Here is a 26,166-nt window from a genome sequence, read left to right as displayed (position 1 = left end):
TGAGTTTCTATTTCCTCCTTTCTGAAGTGAGCCTTCTAGACCATCTCTCAGATGGTTTTCAGTTCTGTTACACAATATCCATCCTCCACAGATGGAGGTGGAGAGCAGCTCAAGGGCAGTTTGACATCGACACACTAGAATTTATGGAGAGATGAAAATGCTTGTCACCTGATCCCTAAGGGTGGGGGTCCTGCCCGTCCCGCAGCAGTTGTTTAGCATCAACGTAGAAACGGCCGAGGAGGACACAGTCAATTCCTCCCGTACATGAGTCAGGAGGCAAATGTGAGGTGTGCAGTGCTGAGAAGCCTACATGGGCCAGTGCAACTTCCTGGGGGCGGGGGGAGGCCAGTGGTGTTACTTGCAATTTGTAGAAATAACTATTTCTATATTAAATACAGCAGTTCTGGAGTAAAATACAAAATTTCCATGGATTTTCACGATCAAACACAGGATTGTTGAAGACACATCACACACAGGGCAGGACAATTGAGGTCACTGCCCCACAATCCACACTGCACAAACTTCCCTGCCAACTTTTCAGTAGACAAGTATGACAAGGAAAAAAAATTTTTTTTTAATGCAGAGCCTGCCTCTGGGGTCTCCAGGACCAGCACGGAGCCCGGACGCCACCTGGTGTTCATTTGGGATATGACAGTCAGCATCCTGAAGGGGTTGGATTCAAATACCTGTGGAGCAGGGGAGCCGGTTCCCATATCACTGTGGGAACCTCCCCACCCCTCCCCCGCTGGCCTGCTCCAGCACCAGGGGCCCCCCTTTGTTAACACGCTCATTTGGGTGAGGTGGAGCCTCCCCAGCCTGGCCTCAAGAGCAGCACCGGCTTGTTAACCCCACCTCTGCTCTGCTCCCCTTGGAGACCCTGGTCCAGAAGCCCTGGGTTAGGCGGAGAGGGCTGTTTTCTGGCTTCTCAGGCAACCTGGGAATGAAGGCAGAGGTTTGAATTTGCCGTCACCGTGGGCAGATTTTAAACCCTGCAGAAGCACCTAATACTGATATAAGGCCCAGGCCTCAGTGCCTTTACACAATAGCCCAGGTGACCCTAACACCCACCCTGAGCTGAGAAACACTGTGATGAAGACTCGCATCACGTGAGTTTTCTGATTTCAGCATCCTGGTACTTACCTGGTGGTCCAGTTGTTAAGACTCCACGCTTCCAACGAAGGGGTTGCAGGTCCGGTCCCTGGCCAGGGAACTAGATCCCATATGGCCGAAAAATTAAATTAGTTTTTTAAAAGATTTCAGCATCCTTGGGAAGGACGCCAGCAGTGAACCTGGCTCCTCAATCAAGTGATGAGCACTTCCTGGGATGTCCTTTGGACCAAGAGGTTCAGAGAGGTGTAGGCTGCCTGCATGGACCTGTCCCGTGTTTGGGGTCACGTATATCCTGCTCCTGTAGGGACTCTGTCGGGACACCCTAAATGTCCTGTTCTCAGCTTTCTTCACTAAAACACAAAAGTTCCAGTTAGAGCTATTTTCCGGCACAGTAACTGGTGGGATCAATCAGGTAAACGGCCGCACTAAGGATGCAGAGCTTTGGCGCTAAACTGGGAAAACCAAGATAGGTTTGCCACCCTCAACCTCACACCCACCTCAGACCAGCAGTACCTGGGGCTGGGCCTCACTGTGCGCCCTGGAGTGGTGGGAGTCCACCTGACTCTCGAAGGGTCTGTAACCCCCAAGGACGACAATCCTGTGTTTCGTGCTTACCCACGCTGCAGCCCTACGGGTGCGCTGGAGTGAATCTGGCAATAGACTTGGGGAGGAATTGAGGTTCTAACATCCATCCCAAGACCAGGTGCTGCCTGCAGGGCAGGTCTCAGAAGGGGAGGCTCAGGAGGTCACTGGTCAGCAGAGAGCTGACATCTGAGTTCAGCTGGTTTTGTTGTTGACTTCTGGTTTGGTTGGGGGGAGGGGAGAAATCAGTTACAGGGCAAAAGATGAGGAAACCATTCAGAACATTTCTAATTTCACAGGGTTGTTTTTGCTTGGGGCTGACAGACATGGCAGCTGGCCTTCTGAGATGTGGGGGCTGCCTTCACTTCCCCACATACCTGGGGCTCACCTCTCTCACTCCTGCCATCCCTGCCCCAGTCAATCGGATCTCACTCAGCAGTTTCTCTGCAATGCCGGTCTGTCTCAGAGGCCAGGCCAGGAGGGTCAGTGTCAGGACTGAGTGCCCCAGCCCCCTGGACCTTTTTTTTTTTTACTCTTTTCTCTTTTATTTCTTTTGGCCGCACTGGGTCTTAGTTGCTGCATGTGGGACCTTCAACATGGTGTGCGGAATCTAGTTCCCCGACCAAGGAATGAAGCTGGGCCCCCTGCATTGGGAGCAGACTTAGCCCCTGGACCACCAGGGCAGCCTGCCCCTGCCCAGATCTTATCAAGGGCCCCCAGAGTTCACTTGCTGTTGGACTGGGTAACCTTCCCAGCCTCATCAGATGGTTCCACCGCACCTCCTTCCTGGTAAAACCCTTGGCTACCCTGGTCTCAGCTCTCGGGTCCCTGCTTCCCTCTGCTTCCTCTGGCACCAAAGCAGATACCATGCAGGGCTTGTGGCCGTGGTTGATCTGTCCCCACCCATTTAGCCTCTGGGGGATCACGGGGGTGGTTCACAGTAACATCTCACCTAATGGTTCAATGTGTGCGTGCTCAGTTGCTCAGTCGTTTGAGACCCCATGGACCATAGACTGTGAGGCTCCTCTGTCCGTGGGATTTTCCAGGCAAGAATACTGGAGCGGGCTGCCATTTCCCTCTCCAGGGGCTCTTCCTGACCCAGGGATCTTGCATCCCCTGTGTTAGCAGGAGGATTCTTTACCACTGTGCCACCTGGGTTGGATAGAAGTACCAGTGGGGTTTCTGGTTTTGCTGTCTAGTATCTGTTTCTACAATACGGAGGGAATCACAGAAATTCCAAACCCCTGCCGCCACAGCCTTCGCCTCTCTGGAAGCCCTCTCCATTGCTGTTAACCATCCAAATAGGCCGCCGTCATCTTTGCTGTTGTGGTCAACCAGTGTCTGAGGATCTGCCCTCAGGGTCTCCTATCCCTCTGCTCCCCATTCTTCCTGAATCTCACTCCTTCCTTCTGAATTATTTTCTCCTTCCTGGATTATGTCCTTTATTGCTTCTGTCAGTGAAGACCTGTGAGTAACACATGCTCTTCATGTTTGCCTGTGAGTATCTTTCTTTCCCTTGCATTTGGTTAACAAGTTGTGCCTGCATGCTCAGTCACTTCAGTTGTGTCTGATTCTTTTCGACCCCATGGACTGTAGAGCCCGCCAGGCTCCTCTGTCCACAGGATTCTCCAGGCACTAATACTGGAGTGAACTGCCATTTCCTCCTCCAGGGGGATCTTCCTGAATCAGGGATCGAACCCACATCTCCTGTGTCTCTTGCAGCATCAGCAGGCGGATTCTTTACCCACTGAGCCACGTGAAATACTGTGGACCTAACAAAAGCAGAAGACATTAAGAAGAGGTGGCAAGAATACACAGAACTATACAAAGATCTTCACCACCCAGATAATCACAATGGTATGATCACTCACCTAGACCCAAACATCCTGGAATGTGAAGTCAAGTGGGCCTTAGGAAGCATCACTACAAAGCTAGTGGAGGTGTTGGAATTCCAGTTGAGCTATTTCAAATCCTAAAAGATGATGCTGTGAAAGTGCTGCACTCAATATGCCAGCAAATTTGGAAAACTCAGTAATGGCCACAGGACTGGAAAAGGTCAGTTTTCATTCTAATCCCAAAAAAAGGCAATGCCAGAGAATGTTCAAACCACCGCACAATTGCACTCATCTCACACACTAGTAAAGTAACGTTCAAAATTCTCCAAGCCAGGCTTCAACAGTACGTGAACCGTGAACTTCCAAGTGTTCAAGCTGGATTTAGAAAAGGCAGAGGAACCAGAGATCAAATTGCCAACATCTGCTGGATCATCAAAAAAGCAAGAGTTCCAGAAAAACATCTATTTCTGCTTTATTGACTATGCCAAAGCCTTTGACTGTGTGGATCATAACAAACTCTGAAAAATTCTAAAAGAGATGGGAATACCAGACCACCTGACCTACCTCTTGAAAAATCTGTATGCAGGTCAGAAAGCAAGTTAGAACCGGACATGGAACAACAGACTGGTTCCAAACTGGGAAAGGAGTATGTCAAGGCTGTATATTGTCACCCAGCTTATTTAACTTATATGCAGAGTACATCATGAGAAATGCTGGACTGGACAAAGCACAAGCTGGAATCAAAATTGCCAGAAGAAATACCAATAACCTCAGATATGCAGATGACACCACCCTAATGGCAAAAAGTGAAGAACTGAAGAGCCTCTTGATGCAAGTGAAAGGAGAATGAAAAAGCTGGCTTAAAACTTAACATTCAGAAAACTAAGATCATGGCCTCTGGTCCCATCACTTCATAGCAAATAGATGGGAAACAGTGGCAGACTTTATTTTTGGGGGCTCCAAAGTCACTGCAGATGGTGACTGCAGCCATGAAATTAAGATGCTTATTCCTTGGAAAAGTTATGACCAACCTAGACAGCATATTAAAAAGCAGAGACATTACTTTGCCAACAAAGGTCTTCTAGTCAAAGCTATGGTTTTTCCAGTGGTCATGTATGGAATGTGAGTTGGACTATAAAGAAAGCTGAGGACTGAAGAACTGATGCTTTTGAACTGTGGTGTTGGAGAAGACTCTTGAGAGTCCCTTGGACTGCAAGGAGATCCAACCAGTCCATTCTAAAGTAATTCACTCCTGAATAGTCATTGAAAGGACTGATGCTGAAGCTGAAACTCTGATACTTTGGCCACCTGATGGGAAGAGCAGACTCACTGGAAAAGACCCTGATGCTGGGAAAGATTGACAGCAGAAGGGGACGACAGAGGATGAGATGGTTGGATGGCATCACTGACCAAATGGGCAGGAGTTTGAGTCAGCTCCAGGAGTTGGTGATGGGCAAGGAAGCCTGGCGTGCTGCAGTCCCTGGGGTCGCAGAGTCGGACACAACTGAGTGACTGAACTGAACTGAACCACATGGGGTTAAACAGGTTAGCTAATTCTATCATTCTCGTTCAAATTACCGTTCCATTGCCTTCTGGCTTCCAGGGTTACATTTGATACATCTGCTGTTACCTGTATCTGATATTTGATGATTTGTATTTGATGATTTTTAAGTTCTACAGGGTAGAAAGCTGCCAGCTGGCCACAAGGTGAACTCCTGAGTGACAGGCAAGATAAAGACAGCAGGCTAGGACACAGCACACTCCAACTGGCAAGGAGCTCTCCACATGCCAAGTGAGGGCAGCAGCCCCGGCAGGGCCTGCAACGGTCCCCAGCAGACATGCAGCGCCTGGGCCGGTCGGGGACCCTCACTCAGCAATCTCCACTCCTGGAGGACAGGGGCCCCTCTGGCTAAGCCAGTGGCTGCTCCGTTGGCCTTCGCAGTGGTTCTCGAAGTCCTGCTCCGACCTCACGTTACACAAGGAGCCACAGCAGTCTCCCTGAACGCCCTGGGAGAGCTGTGTGGCCACACCTCCAAGGGCCCAGCCAGCTCCTCTCCACACCCTCCCTCTCACGGGGCTCAGAACCACAGGTCGTCTTTCAGGTCCTGGAACCCAGTGAGCCCTGTCCTCCTTGAGGCCTTTGTCCATGGTCCTTCAGGTGTGACCATCTCAAGTGTGGGTGACAGTCATCAAGCCCCAGCTCACACGCTGCCTCCTCGGGAAGGCCTCCCACCGCCGACCTCCTCCTGTTCCGTCACCCCCTCCCAAGACCTCGTGAGTAGTCTCAAGATGTTGCCCACTGTTTCACTTGTCCTCAGCGCTCCTGGGGGCCCCAAGAGTGAGCCCTGAGGGTTGTGTTCAAGGGTGGTGGTCACCATCACTCCCCTAGGACATGCAGACCATCTGGAAAGTGGTCAGCAGACCTCCAGCTTCAAGATGCAGGGCTAGGTCGAGCATTCATTTTGCTTCCTCTTGAAACCCTACTAAAATGGAAATAAAGGGATTTTTTTTTGAAGGACAGAGAGACCAGTCACGTCTTGGGAGTCTGACACCCAGGTGCAGGTGGTAATCCGCTAAGCAGGTGCAGGACTGCTTGCAACGTGTTTAGGGGAAGCCCCAGGCCCAGGGAGACTGCGTGGAGCCACCAGAGTGGAAAGGCCGAGTCTGGGGGTCAGCCTCCGCCACCCCCCATCCCCACTCGGACAGCACCCTCAGCCCCTAGCCAACTTCCAACCTGGGAAGATCCCCTTCCTCTTACCGTCATTCTGAGGAGACGGCGAGCGCCTGGGCAGGGCAGGTGCCCCCCCAGGGCCACTCAAGGGTCAGAAGAGCCACATGGTGGGCCAGGTCAGTCCTGTAACAGGAGCCCTCCCCGGAAAGGAGTTGAAAACAGCATCGCCGAGGGGGAGGCCCGAGCCACCCAGAGCCCCCTGGTCCTCACAGCCAGATTTGCACCCTGCCGCGCCAGCACTTCCTCTCCCACCAGAGGGCCTGGGGGAGATGGGGAAAGGGGGTCAGCTGGCCCTCTGAGAACAAGCCAGAAGACACCACGGTCGGGGGCTCCAGTTAAACCTGCTCCTACAAGCCTACCTATGGCCATCTTTCCATCTCACTCCCCCGTGTGAGTTCTAGGGCCCAATTCCCCTCCAGTTATAGCTCCTCCCCCACCCGCCTGCCTGCCCCTGCACCAATGCTGCTGGGAGGCCCCTCTGCACCGGCTATCCGGCAGCCCCCATCACGCAGCTTGTGTTCTGGGATCTGTTCTGCACCCCACCCCCTGCAGGGGCCCCAGGATCCAGGGAGGGGAATGGACTTTAGAGTGAGGGAGGGAGAACCACAGGACAGCAGGAGAACCACAGGACAGCAGGAGCCCCCACAGGGAGCCTGCCTGCCGGGGGCCAGGGCAGGGTGCCTGGCACTGGCGTCACTGTGGCTTCTTAGATAAAGAGGTGGAGAACAGTCAGGAAATCAGGCAGGAGACACAGAACTCAGCCTGCCCTTTCCAGCCTTGTGGTCACACACTCCAACCAACACCAACAATCTGAAGGGGACAGTTCCGGGAAAAAAGCGACCCCAGGGACACCTGTCAGCCTGGCTACTGTAATGGGATTTTACTCATAAAAACCTCTTGCCAAGGACTTGATATTTTTAGTTTTCACATGCTAGTCCTTATACAATTTGTTTTTGCCAGTTCACTTACACCCGAAAGGTACTGACTGCTGACAGACACTTGGGAGAAACCTCCTGCACGTCCAGTGCTGCTTCACTTCACTCAGTTACCGTCAAAGAACCACCCACGAGGCCGTCACGTAACCGCACGTTTATTAGCACTGGTGCTGCAGCACAGCGCTTCCAGTGGGCATGCGGAGCTGCATGGAGGCGACCGGACAGGCGAGGTGCAGACTCGGGAACCGCGGGTCCTTACTTCTTCCACTCGTTCTTGTCGTAGTCCCACTTGGCCGAGAAGCCCTGGATGGGGGCCACCTTCATGTCGAGCATCCTCTTGGTCTGCTTGGCCACCCACTCCTCCTCAAAGGTGTGCGGGATGGGGCCGTACACTACAGTCCAAAACAACGGCGTGAGGTGACACTGTCTTGACAAGGTGTTTCTAAGCCAACACGTCACAGACGTGAGTCTGCCCCATCGCACTAGCAACTTGATCAGCACCGTCATCGGCCACTCAACACCCACACTCACACAAACGCGCTGGTTTTAAACTCGGCGCACTGACAACTTGGTACTCCCAAATTACACCCTGGTTTCTAACAGTGAGCACGAAAACACAGCGCTAGAGCAGAACGTCTCCTGTGCGGGACACAGACAGCAGGTGCACTGGCAAGCATGCAGCCCAAGCAGAACCAAAGGCGACTCATGGAAGAGCGACAGTCACAGGCCTGTCACCGCCCCACGTCCACACGCAGAACGGGCCGACCTACCCCACAGAACAGAGAACACAGGACAGGCAGCACCAGAACCAGCAGGCGGCCCCGCCGCCGGCCGAGCAGAAGCTGCTAGGTCTGAAGACCCAGACCTCTGGTGACTCGAGCTGCAGTCCCTGCAGCCCAAACAGCCCCCGATGGTAAGAGTGTCCTCCTCTTCAGTCTAACTTCCACCACACCTTCTCCTTGACACCTGACCGCCAAGTAGATGAGCCACTGGAAATGTGCTGGGCTGGACAACCAAGCGTGGCCCGTTCAGGATCAATCAGCCGCAGGGCACACCCCTTGAGTTCACACGAGCCAGCCTCCCAAAGCTGGTGAACACTCCAGGATGGAGCCCAGATGGCAGAGCCTGTCTGTGTGACGCACCGCCCCACTCACCATAGTGCTTCTCCCAGATGAGGAGGAGCGCGGTGAAGCCGATGAAGAACATGGCCGCGCCCACCACCGTCTTCCACTCGTTTGTGCTCCTATTCATCTCGGCAAAGCTCTCCTTGAACTTAAGGCGGTACACTGAGGAGAGAAAGGACCGTGCTGCGGGCAGACGCCCGCCTCGAGGTAGAGCTCCCCAGCACGGGGGGTGGGGGGGGAGTGCACAGAGTGAGGAGCACCACAGGCTTCAGGCCCCGACACCCCTCTCACACTCAGCAGGGGGCGGCGTGCAGTGGAGCATGGAGTGCCTCACACTGGGCGGGGGGCGGGGGGGGCGCGTTGTGTGGTGGAGCACGGAGTGATAACCACCACAGGCTTCAGGCCCCAACACAGTGTCCTCACACTCGGGGGGCGGGGGGAGGAGATACATGGAGACCCTGAAATTCCTCCTCATTTAGAGGAAGGCACGGGGTCCGTGTGACGTGCCTTCTTCCTGATGGTGTGTCAGCGATCTTCCATCAGTACTTAGCACACCCAGCCCCAGCGAGCAGAGGCGGTGAGGAGCTGCTCGCACATGTAAACCATCCCGAGTTCCACTCGGTGGCTCTGCAACCCTGCTCCTGCTCCTCCTGGGGGCTGGAGCCCACGAGCATGGACAGCACCACCTGGGAGGGGGTTCAGCCAGCTGGCAGAGCTGAGGCCCTGGACAGCCCCACAGACGCACAGCACCCCCACCCTCCCCAGCACACTGGTCTCTGGGCCCAGTCCAGATCCAGGAGAATTCTCGCCCAACGCAGGCTGCCCGTGGTGCCGTCAATACCCACGTTCAACTTTCTCATCGATGGAGAGGCTGCTCCAGGAAGCCTTCTCCTTTTCCTTCAAGGCCTTCTGGCCGGCAGACAGGTTCTTGATATGGGCCACATCGGGCAAGGGGTAGTCACGCCGGTCCACGTAACCCGGGAGAGCATAATCTTCACTCTTTACAACACTTCCTAAAAAACATGTTGGACAAATATTTAAAACTCACGTAGGTTCCGTTACAAACAAGGTGGTACTTTTAAGAACTGAAGTCAGTCCAGGTATGTGCACCCTGAAAACCTCAGTCATCCCAGGGGCTGTGGCCCCCATTCCAGACAACCGCAGCACGGTCCTGTGACATGGGGAGCAGGCTCGCCCCATGTGGCCCTGAGAGCAGGTGAGGACGGAGGGCAGATGGTAACAGCAGCGCTCTTCATCACAGCAAAACAGAAACCTGCCTGGGAGAACGAGAGAGCATGTCCTGCAACTACCAGGGTTCATACAGAGGCTGGACAGCTACTCAGGTTCCCTGGACTAACTGAAGCCTGGAGTAAACGGAGGCCATTCCACAAGGAACTCCAACTAATGGGGAAGAACAATATAAAACTCATAAAAGAAACAAGGGTTCAAAGTTCAGAAAGAAAGACATGAAAAGATGGCTCCTGCGGCACTGCTTATTACAGCAAAGTAGCAAATAACCTTAGAAATGCGTATCATGGAGCCATTTGGCTTGTTCAACAAAGGTTTAGAGTGCCTACTGTATGCCAAGTACTGTTCCAGCTCAAAATGGGAAGAGAGTTGTGTACACACCAAGTCACAGAATACCATCGGGGTTATATTTTCTTTTTAAGAATCTGTTACGTGTAGATACTCACATGAATATGCCACTAAACACAAGTTAAACCCAAGTTGTCATCAGTGGGAAGCAAGGATGAAATGGAGACTTCTGCCCAAAAAGATAAAAATTCCAGCACCTTCAAATTGCTGTGTACCCAATAAATACATAGTACTCTAGTAAAAAGGGGAAAAGTTCAAAAAGCAGGGAAAAAAAAGAGTATCTTAAACTTTAAGGTTTTCCCTCAGCAAAAAGCTGTTTGATTCTACCCTGTATTTGCAAGGAAATTCTGTGTTCGGAATGAATCTGGAGGTATAAAGTCCTACAAAAATGCTTCATCTCCATTAGCTTAGTCTGAATGATTGAAATCTCCCAAACCGTATTAACAACAGTGAAAGAAAACCTTGGATCTTAAACAAAGCAGTAAAAATTCTCCAAATGCTCACCGGTGCCTTGCCTATGACTAGCACACTCATATATTCATACCCAACCTTATCCCAAAGAGACTGAGATGAAAATGGTTATAATTTTCATTTCTAAAGTTTTCATTTAAAACTTTCCAATTTTAAAACTCTAAGACGCTATTAAAATAATGAGTGGACTAAAAAGCACTCAGCTTACACGAGTTATTAAAAATAGATGTTAATTAGGGTGTTGAGAATGTTCTCAAGTTGATTACAGGACAATGGCGCAACTCAGCGAATGTACTGAAAACTGCTCAAGTGTAGCCTTTACTGTGTCAGGGTGTCATGGGAAATAGATCTAATAAAACTGTTTTCAAGATGCAAATGCTTATAACCTTGAAGCATCCTAAGCATAAAACTGCATTTTCTAGAACAAAAATGACTAATTCGTGACCTCACCGCTGCCAAGGGCTCTTCAGGACTTTTGGCCTGGTTCGCTAGTAAATGGGAAGGGTGGGGGAGGCCCCCACACAGACACATAGATGTTAACACACCAAACATTCCTTTTAAAAGGAGAGAAAAGCAAAGATTTTGCATCCTACTGAAGGTTATCATTTCTATCCTCGATCTGGATAGATATGGGGGCCTCTGCTGAGGAAATCCGGGGAATGTGAGCTCCCGTCTCAATCCGACATGTCGCCACACGAACACCTGAGCTGCCAGTGAGGGCTCCCAATGGCTATTCTATGTGCAGAACCACTTCATGTATGACTTACACGACCAGAAATCTAGAATGAAAGGATGAGACTCGTCCGAGAGACAGCAGCTTCCTCCACCCGCCTACCGTGTGCTCGAGAGGCGGCAGTGAGTAAGCCCTGCAGGTCCCTGCTTCCAAAAGCTTGCACTCAAAGAGGTAAACACCCCTCAAACTACCTGCAAACCCACAGCCTCTAAGGAAGCACACAGGGTGAGACAGGACCTATTTTCCTGTAAAATGACACCTGCGCAGAGGGTGACGACGCGAAGGAAGCACCATCTACACCTCTGGAGCTGAGGCAGGAGGAGGCAGCCTGGTACATCTGAGACACAAACCACCCGTGGGGCAGGGAGCGAGCCACCGTGGAGCGCTGGTCTGGGCTGCTCTCTGCCTGTGAGAGTCTGATGTGATGAGACCAGTGAGGCATGAGGAGCCAGCGGATGGCTGCAAGCAGGGACCAACTACATCTGACTTCCTCTGCCTAAAGCAGTACCTAAGAATAAGCCCTGGTCAGTGCCCCTGAAGGAGACAGAAGTTGCCTTCTCACAGAAGATCAGAACGACCAAAGGGACATGAAGGGACCTTGAGGGGTGATGGAAGTGTTGCATGTCCTGACTGGAGTCATTGTCACACAGTTGAGTGAGTTTATCAAAATCCATAGAACATAACATCTAGAAAAAATAAACTTTCCTTTCTGTAAATTATACTTCAAACTAAACAAACAAAGAGCTAAGGAAATACATTAGCAAAACCAAAATGGAAACAAAAGGTAATCTTTGACCTAAGTGACTTTCTAGCCTTTCAGTGAAGGAGTGTTTCTTTCTGTATGTATTAACAACTAAAATTTTTATTATCTAAATAATAAATATTATCATTTAAATAACATTTCAATAATGCTTTTACTAAAATTATCTCTTTTAGAGTCTGTTATCCTGAGCTATATAAAGGACATACAGAAATGTAACACCAAAGTATCACCAATTAAAGGACACAACATCAAGGGAAAAAAAATCACACATAAAGCAGGTCAGACAAAAGCTCCTGAGTCCCTGGATACATGAGTCTTGCTCTTGACTGCATCACCCATCACTCAAGCCTTGCACTTGACTCCCCAGTAACACAATCTGTCACAATGATTTCCATTTCCTCCTCCTGCTTGCTTTCCCTCGGCCTGGAATAACATTCCCCTCTTGAGTGTGAGGGAACCCCACCAGCCCTTCAGCAGAGCAAGGCCTCTCCTCCAGAAGCCCCTCCCCGTACCTCAGACCAGGCTAAATGCTTCTCCTCCGAGCCTGTCTCTCACTGAAACACTGCCTACCTGAATCTTTCCTCTCCAGATTGCTGGGACTCTGGACTAATTCCACGTCTCATATTCCTTTACTGTAAGTGTCTAACACTGACAGCTACAAAGAAGATGCTTGATAAACGCAAAACTCAACTTGCTATGTGCCAGGCTCTGAACTAGGTTCTTTAAGTACATTTCAGGTGAGAGAACAGATTCCTAAACGTGAGCAGCAAGTCCAAGGCAGAAATGAGATTAAACCCAGTCCAAGTTCCTTCCCTTCTGCTGTCCCAATAATTTAAACAATATTCAAGGTAAGTGGCTAGACAGTGGTGGTTGGTGGGGGGCATGGAACAGTAAAGTCAGGTATAGTGTGGATCTCTTAAAAGGTGTGGAACTTGAACCTGAAAACATGGAAAGGGAAGGAAAGAGGAGAAAATATCAGTATAAGCGAAGACTCAAACTAGGAGTCATTAAAACTCTTTAATCTAGAACTAGGCACCACTAAACTGCATGCATCTCCCTTCAAATTCCTCAACAAAATGGGATCAGGATCAAAGCTCTCCACATCTGAAACTAGCACAGGGCCTTACTAGCAGCAGAGCAAAAAGAAAGATTACACTTACCGTGGGCCCGAACACACACTGAGGTGGAAATTGCACGCCTGCCAATCAGGCTAAATACTCTGGTTGCCAACATTCTGAAAGATAAAAACATACCTTCACTATGAACAAGGGTAAGCACCTATTAGGAATGATTCTTTTTGCCCCAGTGCATTCTGGAAATCAATAAAATTCTTTTTTTTCTTTTTCTCCCCAACATAAGTGACCGGTTCTTCATTACTGATGGTAAACTTTTAAAATAACCTAGGATGAGGATTTTTTTTTTTTTTTCCCTCAGCAGACAGCATGTTTTAATGGAGCGTCCTTATAAACCAACTGTCTCATATATATACACTTAAAGCAATTGGTAGAAAACTGGTTTGTTTGAGGGATTTTGCTTTTTTTTTTTTTGCCTTTGTTTTTTTAAAAATCAGCTTTCTTAAAAAGCAAAGAGGGAAAAGAATAGTTTAAGGAAGACTGGAAAAGCTAGAATGTGCTGCCAGTAATGGGCTCCACCGTCTAGAGGAAAAAGGTAAACAGTTTAAAGTAACTAAGAGACACGCACTGCATTCATTATTTGGTTACAGATCTAATATGTGCCCCGGCTTAGAAGGGGAAATGAAGGGGAATGGATGCAAAGGTGGCCTGATCCACTTTCAATCCCTGCAGGACAACAAATGACCGCGATGACACACCTCTCACGTGGGCCTTTTCAGGGTCAGGTCCAGCTCCCCTATTTGCCCCTCCCTTAAATCTGGACCTTTCAGGGGGCTGCTGATGATGGAAAAGATCCCGAACTCATTCAGGAAGCAGCCCACTAGAGGCAGAATCAACAAAAGCATGACGTCAGGGCCGAACTCGCCTCCGTTTCCCGTGTTTTCTCCCCGGCCTGGCCCGCGCCTGAGCGAGTGCCGAGCGTCTACCAGGCCAGGAAGCGGGGCGCCTCCCTGGGAGCCCCGTTACACCCCGGGCGGTGGCGCAGCACCTTCGGGAGGGGCGGCCGGCAGCCCGCGAGGCAACCTTCCCTCAGGCCCCCGCCCTCGACCAGCGGACACTCCAAGGTCAGAGCCGCAACCAGCCCGCGGCTGCGGAAGGACAGGTGGAGATCGGCCGGATGCTTCCAGGCGTCATATAAGCAGCGACCAGGCGGCTCCCGAGCCCGGAGTCCCCAAGGGCCGGCCTCAATGTCACCGGGACAGGAGGCCCAGTTGTCAGTTCCCTGTGGGCGCCCAGCCGTGGGCACGCAGGCCCGAGGGCTCCCAGGGCTCGACCCTCCTCAGCCTCGCGGCGCGGACCGGCCACCGCCCGCCTCACCTGATGCCACCGACCAGCCGCTGCCCACCGTGCCCGCCGCGACCGCCCTCTACGTCTCGGCTGCCAGCGACCGGAAGAGAGCGAGGCCGAGCCGCGGAGCACCACGGGATCGAGGAGGACTCCACCCCGCGCCCGACCGCGCGGGAGGTCACAGGACCGGAAGTAGGTCGAGCGGCGAACGTCGTAAAACGCCGGACTGGGCGGCTTTCCGGCGGCTACTGGACGTCCGCTTTCCGGCGGCGCCCGGCGAAAAGCGCGAGTAGAGTCTTAAGGTGGCCGCGTCGGCCTCTCCCGGGTGGTTAACCGGCGTCCGAGGAGCGGAGCTCGAGCGGTTCTGGGCCCGTGAGGGGCCCTCGCCAGCCGCGGGGCCGCCCCAGGGAGCCGCCGCCTCGTCCTCCTTCTCCGCTGAGGCGCCGCGCGGCCAGGCAGCGGATCCAGGCCTCGGCCGGCGCCGGGCCTCCGGGGCCCTCCCGGGCTCAGCATGCCCGGGGTGAAGCTGACCACCCAGGCCTACTGCAAGATGGTGCTGCACGGCGCGAAGTACCCGCACTGCGCCGTCAACGGACTGCTCGTGGCCGAGAAGCAGAAGCCGCGCAAGGAGCACCTGCCCCTGGGCGGCCCGGGCGCCCACCACACCCTCTTCGTGGACTGTATCCCCCTCTTCCACGGCACCCTGGCCCTCGCCCCCATGCTGGAGGTGGCCCTCACCTTGGTAAGCGCGGGAAGGGGCTTGCCTCAGAGTTAGCGGGACAGGAGACGGGCTGACAGTCGGCTTCCAAGCCGTCCCGGCTAGGTCAGGGTGGTCCAGCCGGAGTCTCGGGACCCAGCACCGCCGAGTTCGCCGTGACCGTGAACGGACGACCCGCGAGAGCGCGTTGGTCTTTGCCCGCACGCACTTAGCAAGCGCCCCGCAGGTGGCAGGCAGCTCGTCGTTGCAGCGGCCGAAGGGGCGACCTTAGTCGTCCCGGGTATTTTTAGAACGCCTTAGGCGACGGAAAAGGCACCGATTTTCTCACACCGGTAGCCCTTATAGAGACAAACCGCTGTGAACCGAGCGTCTGTATTTGGAATTGTGAGTCGCGGGGAGTTTGGACGTTGCCGGCGGGCTCGCGCGCACCGTCGCGCGGCCGGATCCGTGTCTGCCATAGGTGTCAAAGCGCGGTTCTAACCACGTTACTGCCCCGGGACACCCAGGGTGGACCCACGGTTAGAAAGGCGGCGTCGAGCGCTCCGTGAACAAGAGCTTGTCTGTCTTCCTTAGTGACATCTGGAATGCACCCGTGATTTTAAAAGCTGAAGACTTTGTGTGGAATTTGAAAGCCAGAGCAGACTTGGCCTTCCAGCCCGCACACTTCTGTGGGTCTGCTCACGACTGATTTATTTAAAGTACAGTGGGAAAAGGTGTGACATAGGAACAGACCGACTGGTTATTGAATTCTAGGCCGTAGTTGTTGAGGTATGGTGACCAGTGAAGGAAAAACGACCACCTGTAAATTGGAATTAAAACCTTAGGGAGGAGTAGGCTCAGACCTGCCTGGGTTGAGGTAGAATTTTTCGATTATGTATAAACTAAGATACTAAAAGAGAATTAGTTGATTCATGCAAAGAGTAGTTAAGTTTGAGAAGAGTAGTAGAAATCCTTTTTCTCTACATCCCAACAAGTAAAATGAATCCATTTTGTAAATACCTAATTATGACACCCATGTAAATTCTTAATAAGCAGGAAGTATCTTTAGACCAGCAGTCCTTGCCTACGCTTACTGGGCACATCTTTGAGTACCTGTTAAACTGAGTCATATGTGAATTTTTCCTATCATCATGGGGCAGAACATAGATAGAAAGTAGATGATGTGTATAGAATCAACCGTTTTAGCTCCTGAAGAAATGTGCTGTTGGTATCAGTGTGTTCCTGGGGTATGCGTGTGTCTGTTTTAATGCAAGTCTTTTCAGCTCCCTGTCTTGATTATTCTATCAAGATAACTGTGTGGTGATTGGATATGTGCAATGCAGTCAGTCACTCGCAGGGAACTCTATTGACCAGGAGTATTAAGCAGGGTTATCCAGCTTTCCAGTAGAGCCAAGCCTATGCTAGGGGGAAGGATATTGCTATGGATCAAATACAGTACGTGTGTAGCGGTTGAACTTGTACCAGGCAGACAAGTACAGTACTGAAGAATAAGTGCCATATGGAGGGGTCAAGCAGAAAGTGGGGAGGGGTCCGCTGACCCAGGCTGGCAGAGTCAGGGAGGGCAGGCTGCCCAGAGAAAGGGACATGCAAGTGGTGGCCCAAGGGGCAAGGCTGGAGGAAGGGGACAGAGGGACCAGGTGAAAACCCAGGGGGGGGGGGGGGGGGGGGGGGCTTTTAGAGATGAGCTAGAAGGTAGAGTATAAAGGGACCAGACAGAGAGAGACGTGAGCAGTGGACAGATTTCATCGTAGAAATCATTCAGGGGCACTGCTCGCTCTGCACCACTGCATCTATACTCCAGACGCACCTTCCACTGTTTCCCCAAATGTGCCCTTCAGTGTTGGAGTCTCCTGTCCAACAGAATTAAGTGCAAACTAGGTTTTCTGCACTTAGCCTCTTTTAAGACAGTAAAAACTGTCTGAATGTCTGTCCTGCCAAGCAATATGGTAATTTGTGCTCACTTTCCTTATATTGATCAAAACTTTGAATCATAGACTCAGCATTTAACAAGTAGGAGAACAATGTCAATTGAGTACAAATTAAATAACTTTGAAAATAAAGTCATAAAGAAAAAAATTGCCATTTGAAACCATCTACAAGTTTTTGTGTTACTGTTAAGATATTTAAGTTTATATCATGCAGATTTTGTCTTAGCAACTTTATAACCTGAAGGCAATGAAAAATCTCAGCCATAGTTTATCAGCTGTAGAAAATGTTTTAATAAAGCATCTAAATCCATAAAACTATAAACGAGGGCTAATTCTGATGGCTTGTTTCTATTCAGGGAGTTTTGTATTGGGTTATTTTTGATAAGTGGGAAAGACTGACTTGATATTCTGTCCATCAAAGGGCAGCATCAAATTCCTTTGCAAGGCTTTTCATTATAATTTTCCATTTTAAAAAAAATCCTTGCATTTCTGGGTGCTTTCTATTTTTTTTTAAGTACTTAGGCCTGTTATCTTAATTTATCCTTATAACCCTTTGACGTAAGTAGTGATGGAATTATTTCTAATAGCAAAAACCCATAAAATGTCAGTAGGGAAATTAGCATAAAGCTGCTGTTTGCCTAAGCCCTCTTTGTCCTCCCCACACACACACAAACACACACACACCCCCCACTGTGATTTCCTAGTGCTGGGAGCTGCTTGTTGGTACCTTCTGCTCTGATGACTTCTCATTTGACTTGGGCCTGGGATTCCTTCTGCTGCCCCCATGTGTGCTTTCCCTGTGCTCATATGCACAGGCTACCGCCCCTCTGGCTCTCCGCTCAGCCCCCTACTTCCTCCTGGGAGGGGGAGCTGGCTGCTCTGGGCTCTCCTTTCAGTTCTTCCCGTGACCTTTGCTCTCTGTTCCCAGGCCCCTTATCTCCAGCGCTTTCCTCCAAAGCCAGCTCCTCCTCATGGAAGAATCAGCTGCTGATTTAAGGATCTTTTTCTTCTCCGTGAAAATCGCCAACCCCTCTAGTTTTAGACTTCCGGGCCTGGGTGTTGCTGCAGACAGGGAGGCTCCCAGACACCTAGCTTGTAAGTGACCAGACTGGGAGCAGCACCCTCCTTGGGGTGACTTAGTTAGCAGCTCCCTGCCTTGCCTGCTTTGTGGCTGTGGTCATGGAAGTGCATGCGGTGTTACGAGAACTCCAGGTGCCTCGCTCATGCGGACACTAGCAAGTTTGCCAAGAGAAGCTGCTTTCTTTGTCCAGCCTAGCTGGGAATGGACGAGTGGGCCCGAGCCTGTAGTAGTTCTCCTGCATGTCTGCGAGGGAGCAGGCCTGAAAGACGTGAACAGAGGGTGGCGGCTTGTGCCAAGGTGACAGTGTCCTTTCCATCTGATAAGTAAAGGAAACCGCATAAGTGAAAGCAGGATTTGGACCTTGTATCAAAGTCACTTACCAGGTATCAGAGTGCCATTGTGAACGTTTTCATTTTGATTGTTCACAAGATGCATCACAGGAGGACACCATAGCAGCAGAAACGAATTCACTGAGAACAGAGTTCAGACAGCTTCTCAGCTCTTTTGCTTTGTCCTGCCCCACTTGGAGGGTGTGAGTTGCCTGCTGTATAATCTGCCACTTAAATCCACTTGGGCTTTTTGTTAACAAGCTCTTTGGGCTGACTGCAGGATTCTGAAACCCCTCAAGAGCCACCTGCCCCATCCCCACTCGGCCGACTGTCCATACTGCTTGCCTCCTCCAACACACCGACTCTGCTATGCTCCGTCACTCACTGATGATGTCTGGTTCCACTGAAGCTTGTGTTCGCTACTTCGGTGGACTCTGATGGCTGGTTCTCCAGTCATCAACTGGTGGCTACTGGTGTCTCTCTGGACAGTGGACAGGCTGTGCATGCCCATCACAGGCATCCAGACTTCATTTGGTGGTTCTTATTTGAATCATTTTGTGACCTGGTTCACTTTGGGAGCAGCCTCTTCAAAGAGTTCTGCTAGGAGTTCCCTGAGGTCCAGTAGTTAGGACTCGATGTTTTCCCTACCGGGGCCTCAGGTTCAATCCCTGGCTAGGGAACTAAGATTCTGCAAGCCATGTGATGCAGCCAGAAAAACAAACAAAAAGCAAAGAGTTCTACTAGAAGTTTAAGGTCATGACACTATTTTTCTGCTAGAATTTGGTTAGGCCTTTAGAGTGTTTTATATAGGAATCCACCCCTCTTTAGGTAAAGTGTCAGTTGAGTTATGCATTCATTTGTCACAAGAATCCACCATCCTGTCAGATGCCTTCTCTGCTGTCTGAGCATAGGTACAGGGTGACCCTGTGTGTTTCCTGGGGACTGAATCCCAAACCATTCCCTTCAGCCCAGGAGCAAGATCGGGGAGCAGCTCAGGCTGCTCACTGAAGACTGCTGTGGGAGCTCCCGACGGCCTGGTGTCAGGGCTTGGGGCTCTCACCGCTGTGGCCTGAGTTCAGCGTCCGGCCAGGGAACTAATACCCTGCGCTCGTGGTGCAGCCTGCTGCGGGACAGCAGCAGTGGGAAATGATCATCTTATCCTTGCATTAAAGGTTGCTGTGGTAGGCCCAAAAAAATGCCCCCCCAAGATGTCCACGTCCTAGTTCTTGGACCCTTGGACAGGTAACCTTACGTGGAACAAGAGACTGCAGATAAGATTGAGTTAAGGATCTTGAAATGCGATGATTATCCTGGATTATCTGATGGACCCAGTATAATCACAAGGGTCCACGTAAGAGGCAGCAGGGTAAGAGTCAGAGAAGAGAATTTTGACCACAGAAGCAGGGGTCAGAGTGAGACAGCCACCACCCGAGGAATGCGGTGACCTGTGACCTCTCCGTGTTGGAAAAGGCAGGGAGCAGATTCTCCCCTCAAGTCTCCGCCAAGAGGCAGCCCCACAGACTTGTTTTCGACTTCCGACTTGTGAGACAGATCTGTGCTGTGTTAGGCCACTAAGTGTTCGTACCAGACTCAGGACACTCTCTGTAGTTGTGACCCTGGATGTAAGAGCAGCCCACAACGCGGAGCCAGGCGAGGGGCGCAGAGGTGGGCAGACGTGAGGATCACCTACATGAGGACGCCCTCAAGAGACCAGTCTTCGATCAGAAACAAAGGCTAAGAGGGCGACACCAAAGGGCGGGCCAGCAGGTAGGTGTGAGTTCAGGAAATGGGACCAAGTGCCAGATTTTAGAACTAGGCTATGCCCTTGGATACCACGTGGAGGTAAATTTAGAAAGAAATGAAAGAATTTTGCTGCTGTAAGCAGCAGTAGAGTTTCCAAGACTCATTCTTTTAAGAGGTGATAGAAATAAAATATAAGTAGTTGTGGAATAATTTGCCTCAAAGTTAGAGTGAAAGAGCCATTATAAATATTTTGGCGACATAGCCCTCATCTCTTGGGTGGATGACCAAAGCCTCTAATTGGTTCATTGAGCCTTGGTTTTGACCCAGTATGGTAATTTGTGAGCTCTTAGGAGGGCAGAATTACTATTCTAATCCTCATGTGAGCCAGGGAACCTTGGACTGTGACCATTTTGTAATGTCTGCTTTTAGTCATAAAGGAGACTGTTGGAGTCCCAAACCAGAATTTGAGAAAAAGAACGAATAGAGCTATGTTTAAAAAGGGAAAAGAAAGAAAAGAAACCCTTTTTAACCAGTTAATTCACTTTGAAAAAAATTGAGGATCAGTTGTATCTCTTCTTTTGCAAGCCGAGAATAGAATTTCCTGCAGTGTATTATTAAAATTCCGTTACAGCAAAACAGGATGACCTTTTGTTGTTTTTAATAATCGCATTAGATCTGCAGGATGCTAAATCTGATGAGAGAAGAGTGGCATTGTAAAACAAAAAACTTTCAAAATCTGCGGCCATGCTCCCGTTTAAAAGCATGCCACAGGGAAGTGTGTGAGTGCATGCACGCGTGCTCCCCTGCACCCCACATCCCAGCACGAGGGTTTTCATAGTGTATTACAAGGAATACTGAAATAACAGTACTGAAGGACTTGACTTTGAAAGAGACTCAGATTCCCATGCTGCCTCTGTTTTCTGGCTGTACAAGCTTAGACCCTCTCTGAGCTCTTTAGTTTGCTATCTGTGAAGGATTGATTTTAACGACCTGAAGGCTTGTTCAAGCCCCAGAAGGCCTCAGTGCTTCATCTTGTCAGAGAAAGTGGATAACACTGGTTCCCCCTCACCCACAGCACTGCACCCATTCATTATGTGTATGCGCTGGAGCCTTCTGCTGGGACTAGGGGAGGAGGTCATTCCTACTGTCCAGCCTCACACCCCACCCCACCCCCGGCCATTGCAGGCTCCTCCTCTGTGGGAAGACACTCCACCTCCGAGAGAGGGGGAGCCTATGCTCTTTGCTTTCTCTGACCTCCTGTGGACTGTGGAAGAGCTAATTGCGGTGGCCTTCTTTCCCCTGAACACCCATACACCCATTTAGTGTGTGTTTGTTTTTTGGTGGCCATACCACCACCATAATTTGGTGGGATCTCAGTTGCCTAACCAAGGACTGAACCTGGGCCATAGCAGTGAAAGCCCAGAATCCTAGAAATCCCATGGACAGAAGAGCCTGGTGGGCTACAGTCCATGAGGGTTGCAAAGACTAGGACACAACTTAGCGACCGAACAACAGAGGCCACCAGGAAACTCCCCCATTTCATTCTCTTAGGGAGGAGGATACAGGAGTTCTGTTTGTCTTGTCCCAGCATTTGGTTGAGGGAGGGAGGTTCCTTTGTTTATTGAGACTTGATGTTTAAAGAAAAAGCATTCACCTTTTCTTCCAAAATTTTGTTCTCTTTTCAGATTGATTCGTGGTGCAAAGATAATAGCTACGTGATTGCTGGTTATTATCAAGCTAATGAACGAGTAAAGGATGCCAGGTATATCCATGTGAAACCCCTCGAAACCCCTCAGTGGGCTCCGGGTGCAGAATCTGTCAGAACAGAGTCCCTCCGTGCTTGTAGATAGTACTGCAGGGGTACTGGGGCGCAGTCTGTGGGAACAGTGCCCCTCCGTGCTGTTGATAGTATTCCAGGAGGGCTGGGGTACGGGTCATTCCAAACACCAGTTATTCTAAAGACTCAGATGAATGCTGGGATTCTGTCCTGTGTTGTCTTTATTTTGCTTAAAGGGAATTCTGGAAGCGAAAGCAACAGTCCAGCGCCTCCTGTTCAGTCCCCCCTCAGCTGTGCCTTGCTTCCCATTCCCAAACTGGGATTGATGTAGGGCAGAGCACCAGGCAAGAACTCCACTCTTTTTGGGGGTTAAAAAAAAAGCAACTTTTAGGTTTGGTGTTCTTTGGGTCTGCTGCTTTGACGAAAGCATGGTGTTTGCTACTTTTCCCATATAATGGGTCTTGTTTTCTTCTTTTATCCAGCTAGTTGCCCCCATGGTGGTTCTCACTAACGAGCAAAGCTGAGATCTTTGCTTTGTTTTTGCATCAATGTCCTAGCAGAAAAACTGATGACATCCTAATGTTAGGGTAATTTGAGGTGGGCTTAATAAGCTGGTTATCTCCAGAGGTGTGAATCATCTGTCAGAGAAAGGAGGGTGGTGCAATTACCCAGAGCTGGTAACAAAAGCTGGCACCTGCCCTGCCTGAAGGAATGAAGATGGGTCGGGTCAGGAAGTTGTGTCCACCCCGCCACCCTGAGAAGAACAGTGTCCTTTGGTCAAGGGATGTGGCCAGCAGCCAGCCTGACATGACCTCACAGAGAGAGTCCCAGAGGAGTCAGCACCCTGAGCAGCCAGAGGCACGAGCTGGGTGACCCTGAAGCTTTGCTCATGTGGCCAGGCAGAGCTGACGGGCTCCGGTGTCCAGGCAGTCAGGGGGTACAGTGAAGGGCTCCAGACCAAATGCCTCCCAGATTCGTGTCCACTCGCCCAACATAGGCAAGTGGTGGGACTCAGTAGCATTTGGGGAAATAATACAGTAAGCCAATGGAGCACTTCCAGAGATGTGAACTGTTCTATTCTAGAGGACTGGGCCCAGTCAGGACTGAGGGTGGCAGGGTCCCCAGCGCAGCGCGGACTCAGAGCGGCTTCTGTGCCAGCCTCTCTGTGGACGACATGCAGAGCTGCTCTCTGATCCCTGATTCTTCAGCTTTTCCCAAGACATCTCTGACTGTTTGGTCCCTGCATCCATGCATGCCTCTGGTTTCTCCTCAGTGCGTCTCTTACCAGCCCCTCCTTCGAGTCCACCTGCCTCCCTATGTTGATGAGCTGGAGCCTATTCACGGCCTGTGTCAGTCTTGGTCTTATTACACGAAAGAAGCTGCCAGAGTGTGAATCCCATGCCCCAGGCTAAGCTCTGTGCTGAGCTGAGCCACGGACTCCTGGCCCTTGCCCTCAAGCTGCTGCACTGAACTTGAAAGACATTGGAACCCAGGCCTGTGGTGCAGGCCCCGGAGCAGGAGGCACTCCGCCCACAGCCGTGACAGAGGAGCCTCCGGGAGGGTCTGGACAGATGAGCTGGTGGCTGCGGGACCCCGGCCCTCGAGACACCTGTGCAGCGCTGCCTTCGCTCTAAGGGCTTTCCAGGGTGACTGGGGGATGAGAATCTCTAGGGCCCTTTCTCTATTACGTTGTTTTTTGTTTCATTTTTCTTAATACAATGCTGCAGATAATCACACACCTCTGTAAATTTTCAATTTTAAAGGTAAAAATAGAATACTGGCTAAATTTATTTTTATAAAGCATTAAGCCTGCTTTTTTCACCTCAATCACAACAACAGGGTCGTAACTGTATAGTGTGTTTCTTTCTGGTTCAGTCCCTGCTTCAGAAAGCTGAGACTGATTGTACAGAGGGAAAGATGCACAAAAAGACAAGGGCCCTTGCTCTGCCCTGAGCAGAGCAACAAGTCACTGCAGCGGGATCACAGTCCCCAAAAGCTACTTAAATGGGTGTAACCCCACACGGCGGGGTAGCTTACTGGTGCTGTTGGTCTTTGTGTCATTGCTGTTTACTCTGCCACAGGCAGACAGTGTTGCCCAGCGTCAGCTAAAACTTGGTAACCTCGCTGGTTCTTCCCTCTCAGTCCAAACCAGGTAGCAGAAAAGGTGGCCTCCAGAATCGCCGAGGGCTTCAGTGACACGGCTCTCATCATGGTGAGTCACTGCCGCTCGCTCCAGAGTCCTGTGTGTGGGGACAGCTGCTGAGCAGCCTCTTGCTGACGGGGAGCTTTGTCTGTGAGCGGTTTCCTTTCTGCAGGTACTTACTTCATCAGACCATGGCCTCTTTCAGCCGTCTTCTCCCAACTGCAGGCTTAAAGTTGCTGAGTCAGGGCCGCTGCAGTCATGGCACACGGGTGTCCAGAGGTGGGGGGTCTTTCAGCTACAGTGGGTCTCAAAGTGGGATCCCCATGCTGACAGTATCAGTACCACCCAGGAATCTATTGGAAATGCAGGTTCTGGGGGCCTAGGAATCTATGTCTCCATAAGCTTCCAGATGATTCCAACATACACTCAAGTCTGAGACGCATTGAATTAGGTCAACCAGCACAGCAGAGGGAGCAGGGACGGACATAGCTCATGTCAGGAGCCCTGTTCTCTCAGTTCAGATAGAATTCTAACAGGGAAGGCAGTGTAACATTTGGAAGCTTCGAGTGTGTGAGAAAGCAGTCAAGCGCTCAGTGTTTCTCCCATGCGATACACCATGAGCCTGGGCTGTGGTGGCGTGCACTCTGAGGCGGGGTGTCTGCCGTGGTGGGCAGTGAGAAGCCTGTCCCTGACATCCCTGTGGGGTCCTCCCCCGTGGGAGAGCCCCAGGGAGGGACCCGCAGGCTGCCGCGGAGGTCCTGGCTCTGTTCGCGAGTGCGCCCTTCGTCTCATTGCAGGTAGACAACACTAAGTTCACGATGGACTGTGTGGTCCCCACGATCCACGTGTATGAACACCACGAAAACAAATGGCGCTGCAGAGACCCACACTAGTGAGTGCCCATTCCCGGGGGGGCCCACGGGCCGCGTGCGCTGGGGCCAGTCCCGGCACGCTGCTTGCACGGGAGACCTGACCCCCGCCTCCTGGGTTTTTAAGCTACATGTTCTCTAGAGAAGTGTGCACACCTCATACAGAAGTCACGGGTGTTCCTCAGCCCCCGGAGGACAGGCCTACAGGGTTTCCAAGCAGTGGAGACAGCCTGTCACTCACGGGTCTCCCCTCCCAATCCCAGGCCACCTTTCCCTAAGCCAGACCCTCTTCCCAGGCTTTTGTGGTTTATTTGCAATCAGTCATCTACCTCCAGCTTTTTCAGAATTTCATTTGAAGGTTATCTCTTGCATGTTTCATATCCTTTATATGCACCTTCATGTGTTTAGATGTGTTTGCTAGAGTTCACCCTTGGCTTCCTTTATACTACTCTGTGCGCGGCTGGTTTCCTGTTTACTCTATTGAAAAGCCACGCGTTTTGAGTAAGAGGCTGACTTCTCCTGTCTCACCTCATAGTGATTACTGTGAAGACTGGCCAGAGGCCCAGAGGATCTCAGCATCGCTCCTGGACAGCCGGTCCTACGAAACACTCGTGGATTTTGATAACCACCTGGATGACATTCGGAATGACTGGACAAATCCAGAGATCAATAAAGCTGTTCTGCACTTGTGTTAGGGAGGGGTTTCAGTGACTGGTCTCTGGGCGTTTCCACTACACTGAAGAAGAAAAGTTATTTTTAAATGTAAATAAAATATCACAGCCGGTGTGGAAAGCTGATAGTTTTCAGAAGTGGCGTGTGCCTTGAGAGAGGGCAGAATGTCCATCAGTCACCTGTCTAATGCAAAGTCTCTAGACCAGGTACAGACCGTCCCATCCAACCACCCTGTGGAGCCTTCCCAGTTGTACATGGCTATAGTTCTTCAAATCAAAGCTATTTCTGCTTGTCCAAGATTGTTCCTATTAAACAATTTTAACTAACCTTTTATAATCTGGAGAGAATACTTTTTAAGGCATATGAACTGTCTTTAAAAAAAAAAAAAAGCCCAGATCTTATACCTAAAATAGAGTGTTTGTGAGTTTTCATCCTGTTTGAGTTAATATCGTCCAGCCTGGGGATCAGGCCTGTGCCTGGTGTGCCGGTGCCAAGCTGTATCTGAGAGCCGTATGCTGGTGTCCACAGCCGGGAGGCTCCCCTAGCTGCCGCGCCTCTTCACATGGGAATAATGCTGCTGGTGCCTGGGAAACCTTCATCGTCAAA

The 26,166-nt window shown here is 50.9% G+C and overlaps 2 protein-coding genes across 3 annotated transcripts; one reads left to right on the top strand and one right to left on the bottom strand.

Annotated features, from left to right (window-relative positions):
• Positions 1-7,332: 7,332 nt before the first annotated feature.
• Positions 7,333-14,464, bottom strand: LOC102403818. The gene is made up of 5 exons (XM_006047505.3): positions 14,331-14,464; positions 13,041-13,114; positions 9,163-9,330; positions 8,348-8,479; positions 7,333-7,585 (listed from the first exon to the last, which is right to left on the bottom strand). Exons 2-5 carry the CDS (start codon positions 13,111-13,113, stop codon positions 7,449-7,451), a joined length of 510 nt encoding a protein of 169 aa, XP_006047567.1. The 5' UTR covers position 13,114; positions 14,331-14,464; the 3' UTR covers positions 7,333-7,448.
• A 96-nt stretch (positions 14,465-14,560) lies between these two features.
• EMC8 (ER membrane protein complex subunit 8) lies at positions 14,561-25,887 on the top strand. Of its 2 annotated transcripts, none has more exons than XR_006545852.2 (5): positions 14,561-15,042; positions 21,785-21,861; positions 24,019-24,191; positions 24,817-24,911; positions 25,424-25,549. XR_006545852.2 is itself a non-coding variant. In XM_006047504.4 (5 exons), exons 1-5 carry the CDS (start codon positions 14,812-14,814, stop codon positions 25,581-25,583), a joined length of 633 nt encoding a protein of 210 aa, XP_006047566.1. In that variant the 5' UTR covers positions 14,572-14,811; the 3' UTR covers positions 25,584-25,887. The 2 variants fall into 2 exon arrangements, 1 of the variants encoding a protein (XP_006047566.1); XM_006047504.4 differs by having other exon boundaries at positions 14,572-15,042; positions 24,019-24,088; positions 25,424-25,887.
• Positions 25,888-26,166: the final 279 nt, after the last annotated feature.

This window comes from Bubalus bubalis, chromosome 18, assembly GCF_019923935.1.
Source record: "Bubalus bubalis isolate 160015118507 breed Murrah chromosome 18, NDDB_SH_1, whole genome shotgun sequence".
In the NCBI taxonomy this organism is placed as follows: Eukaryota; Metazoa; Chordata; class Mammalia; order Artiodactyla; family Bovidae; genus Bubalus; species Bubalus bubalis.
This window is presented reverse-complemented; position numbering and strand designations above follow the sequence as displayed.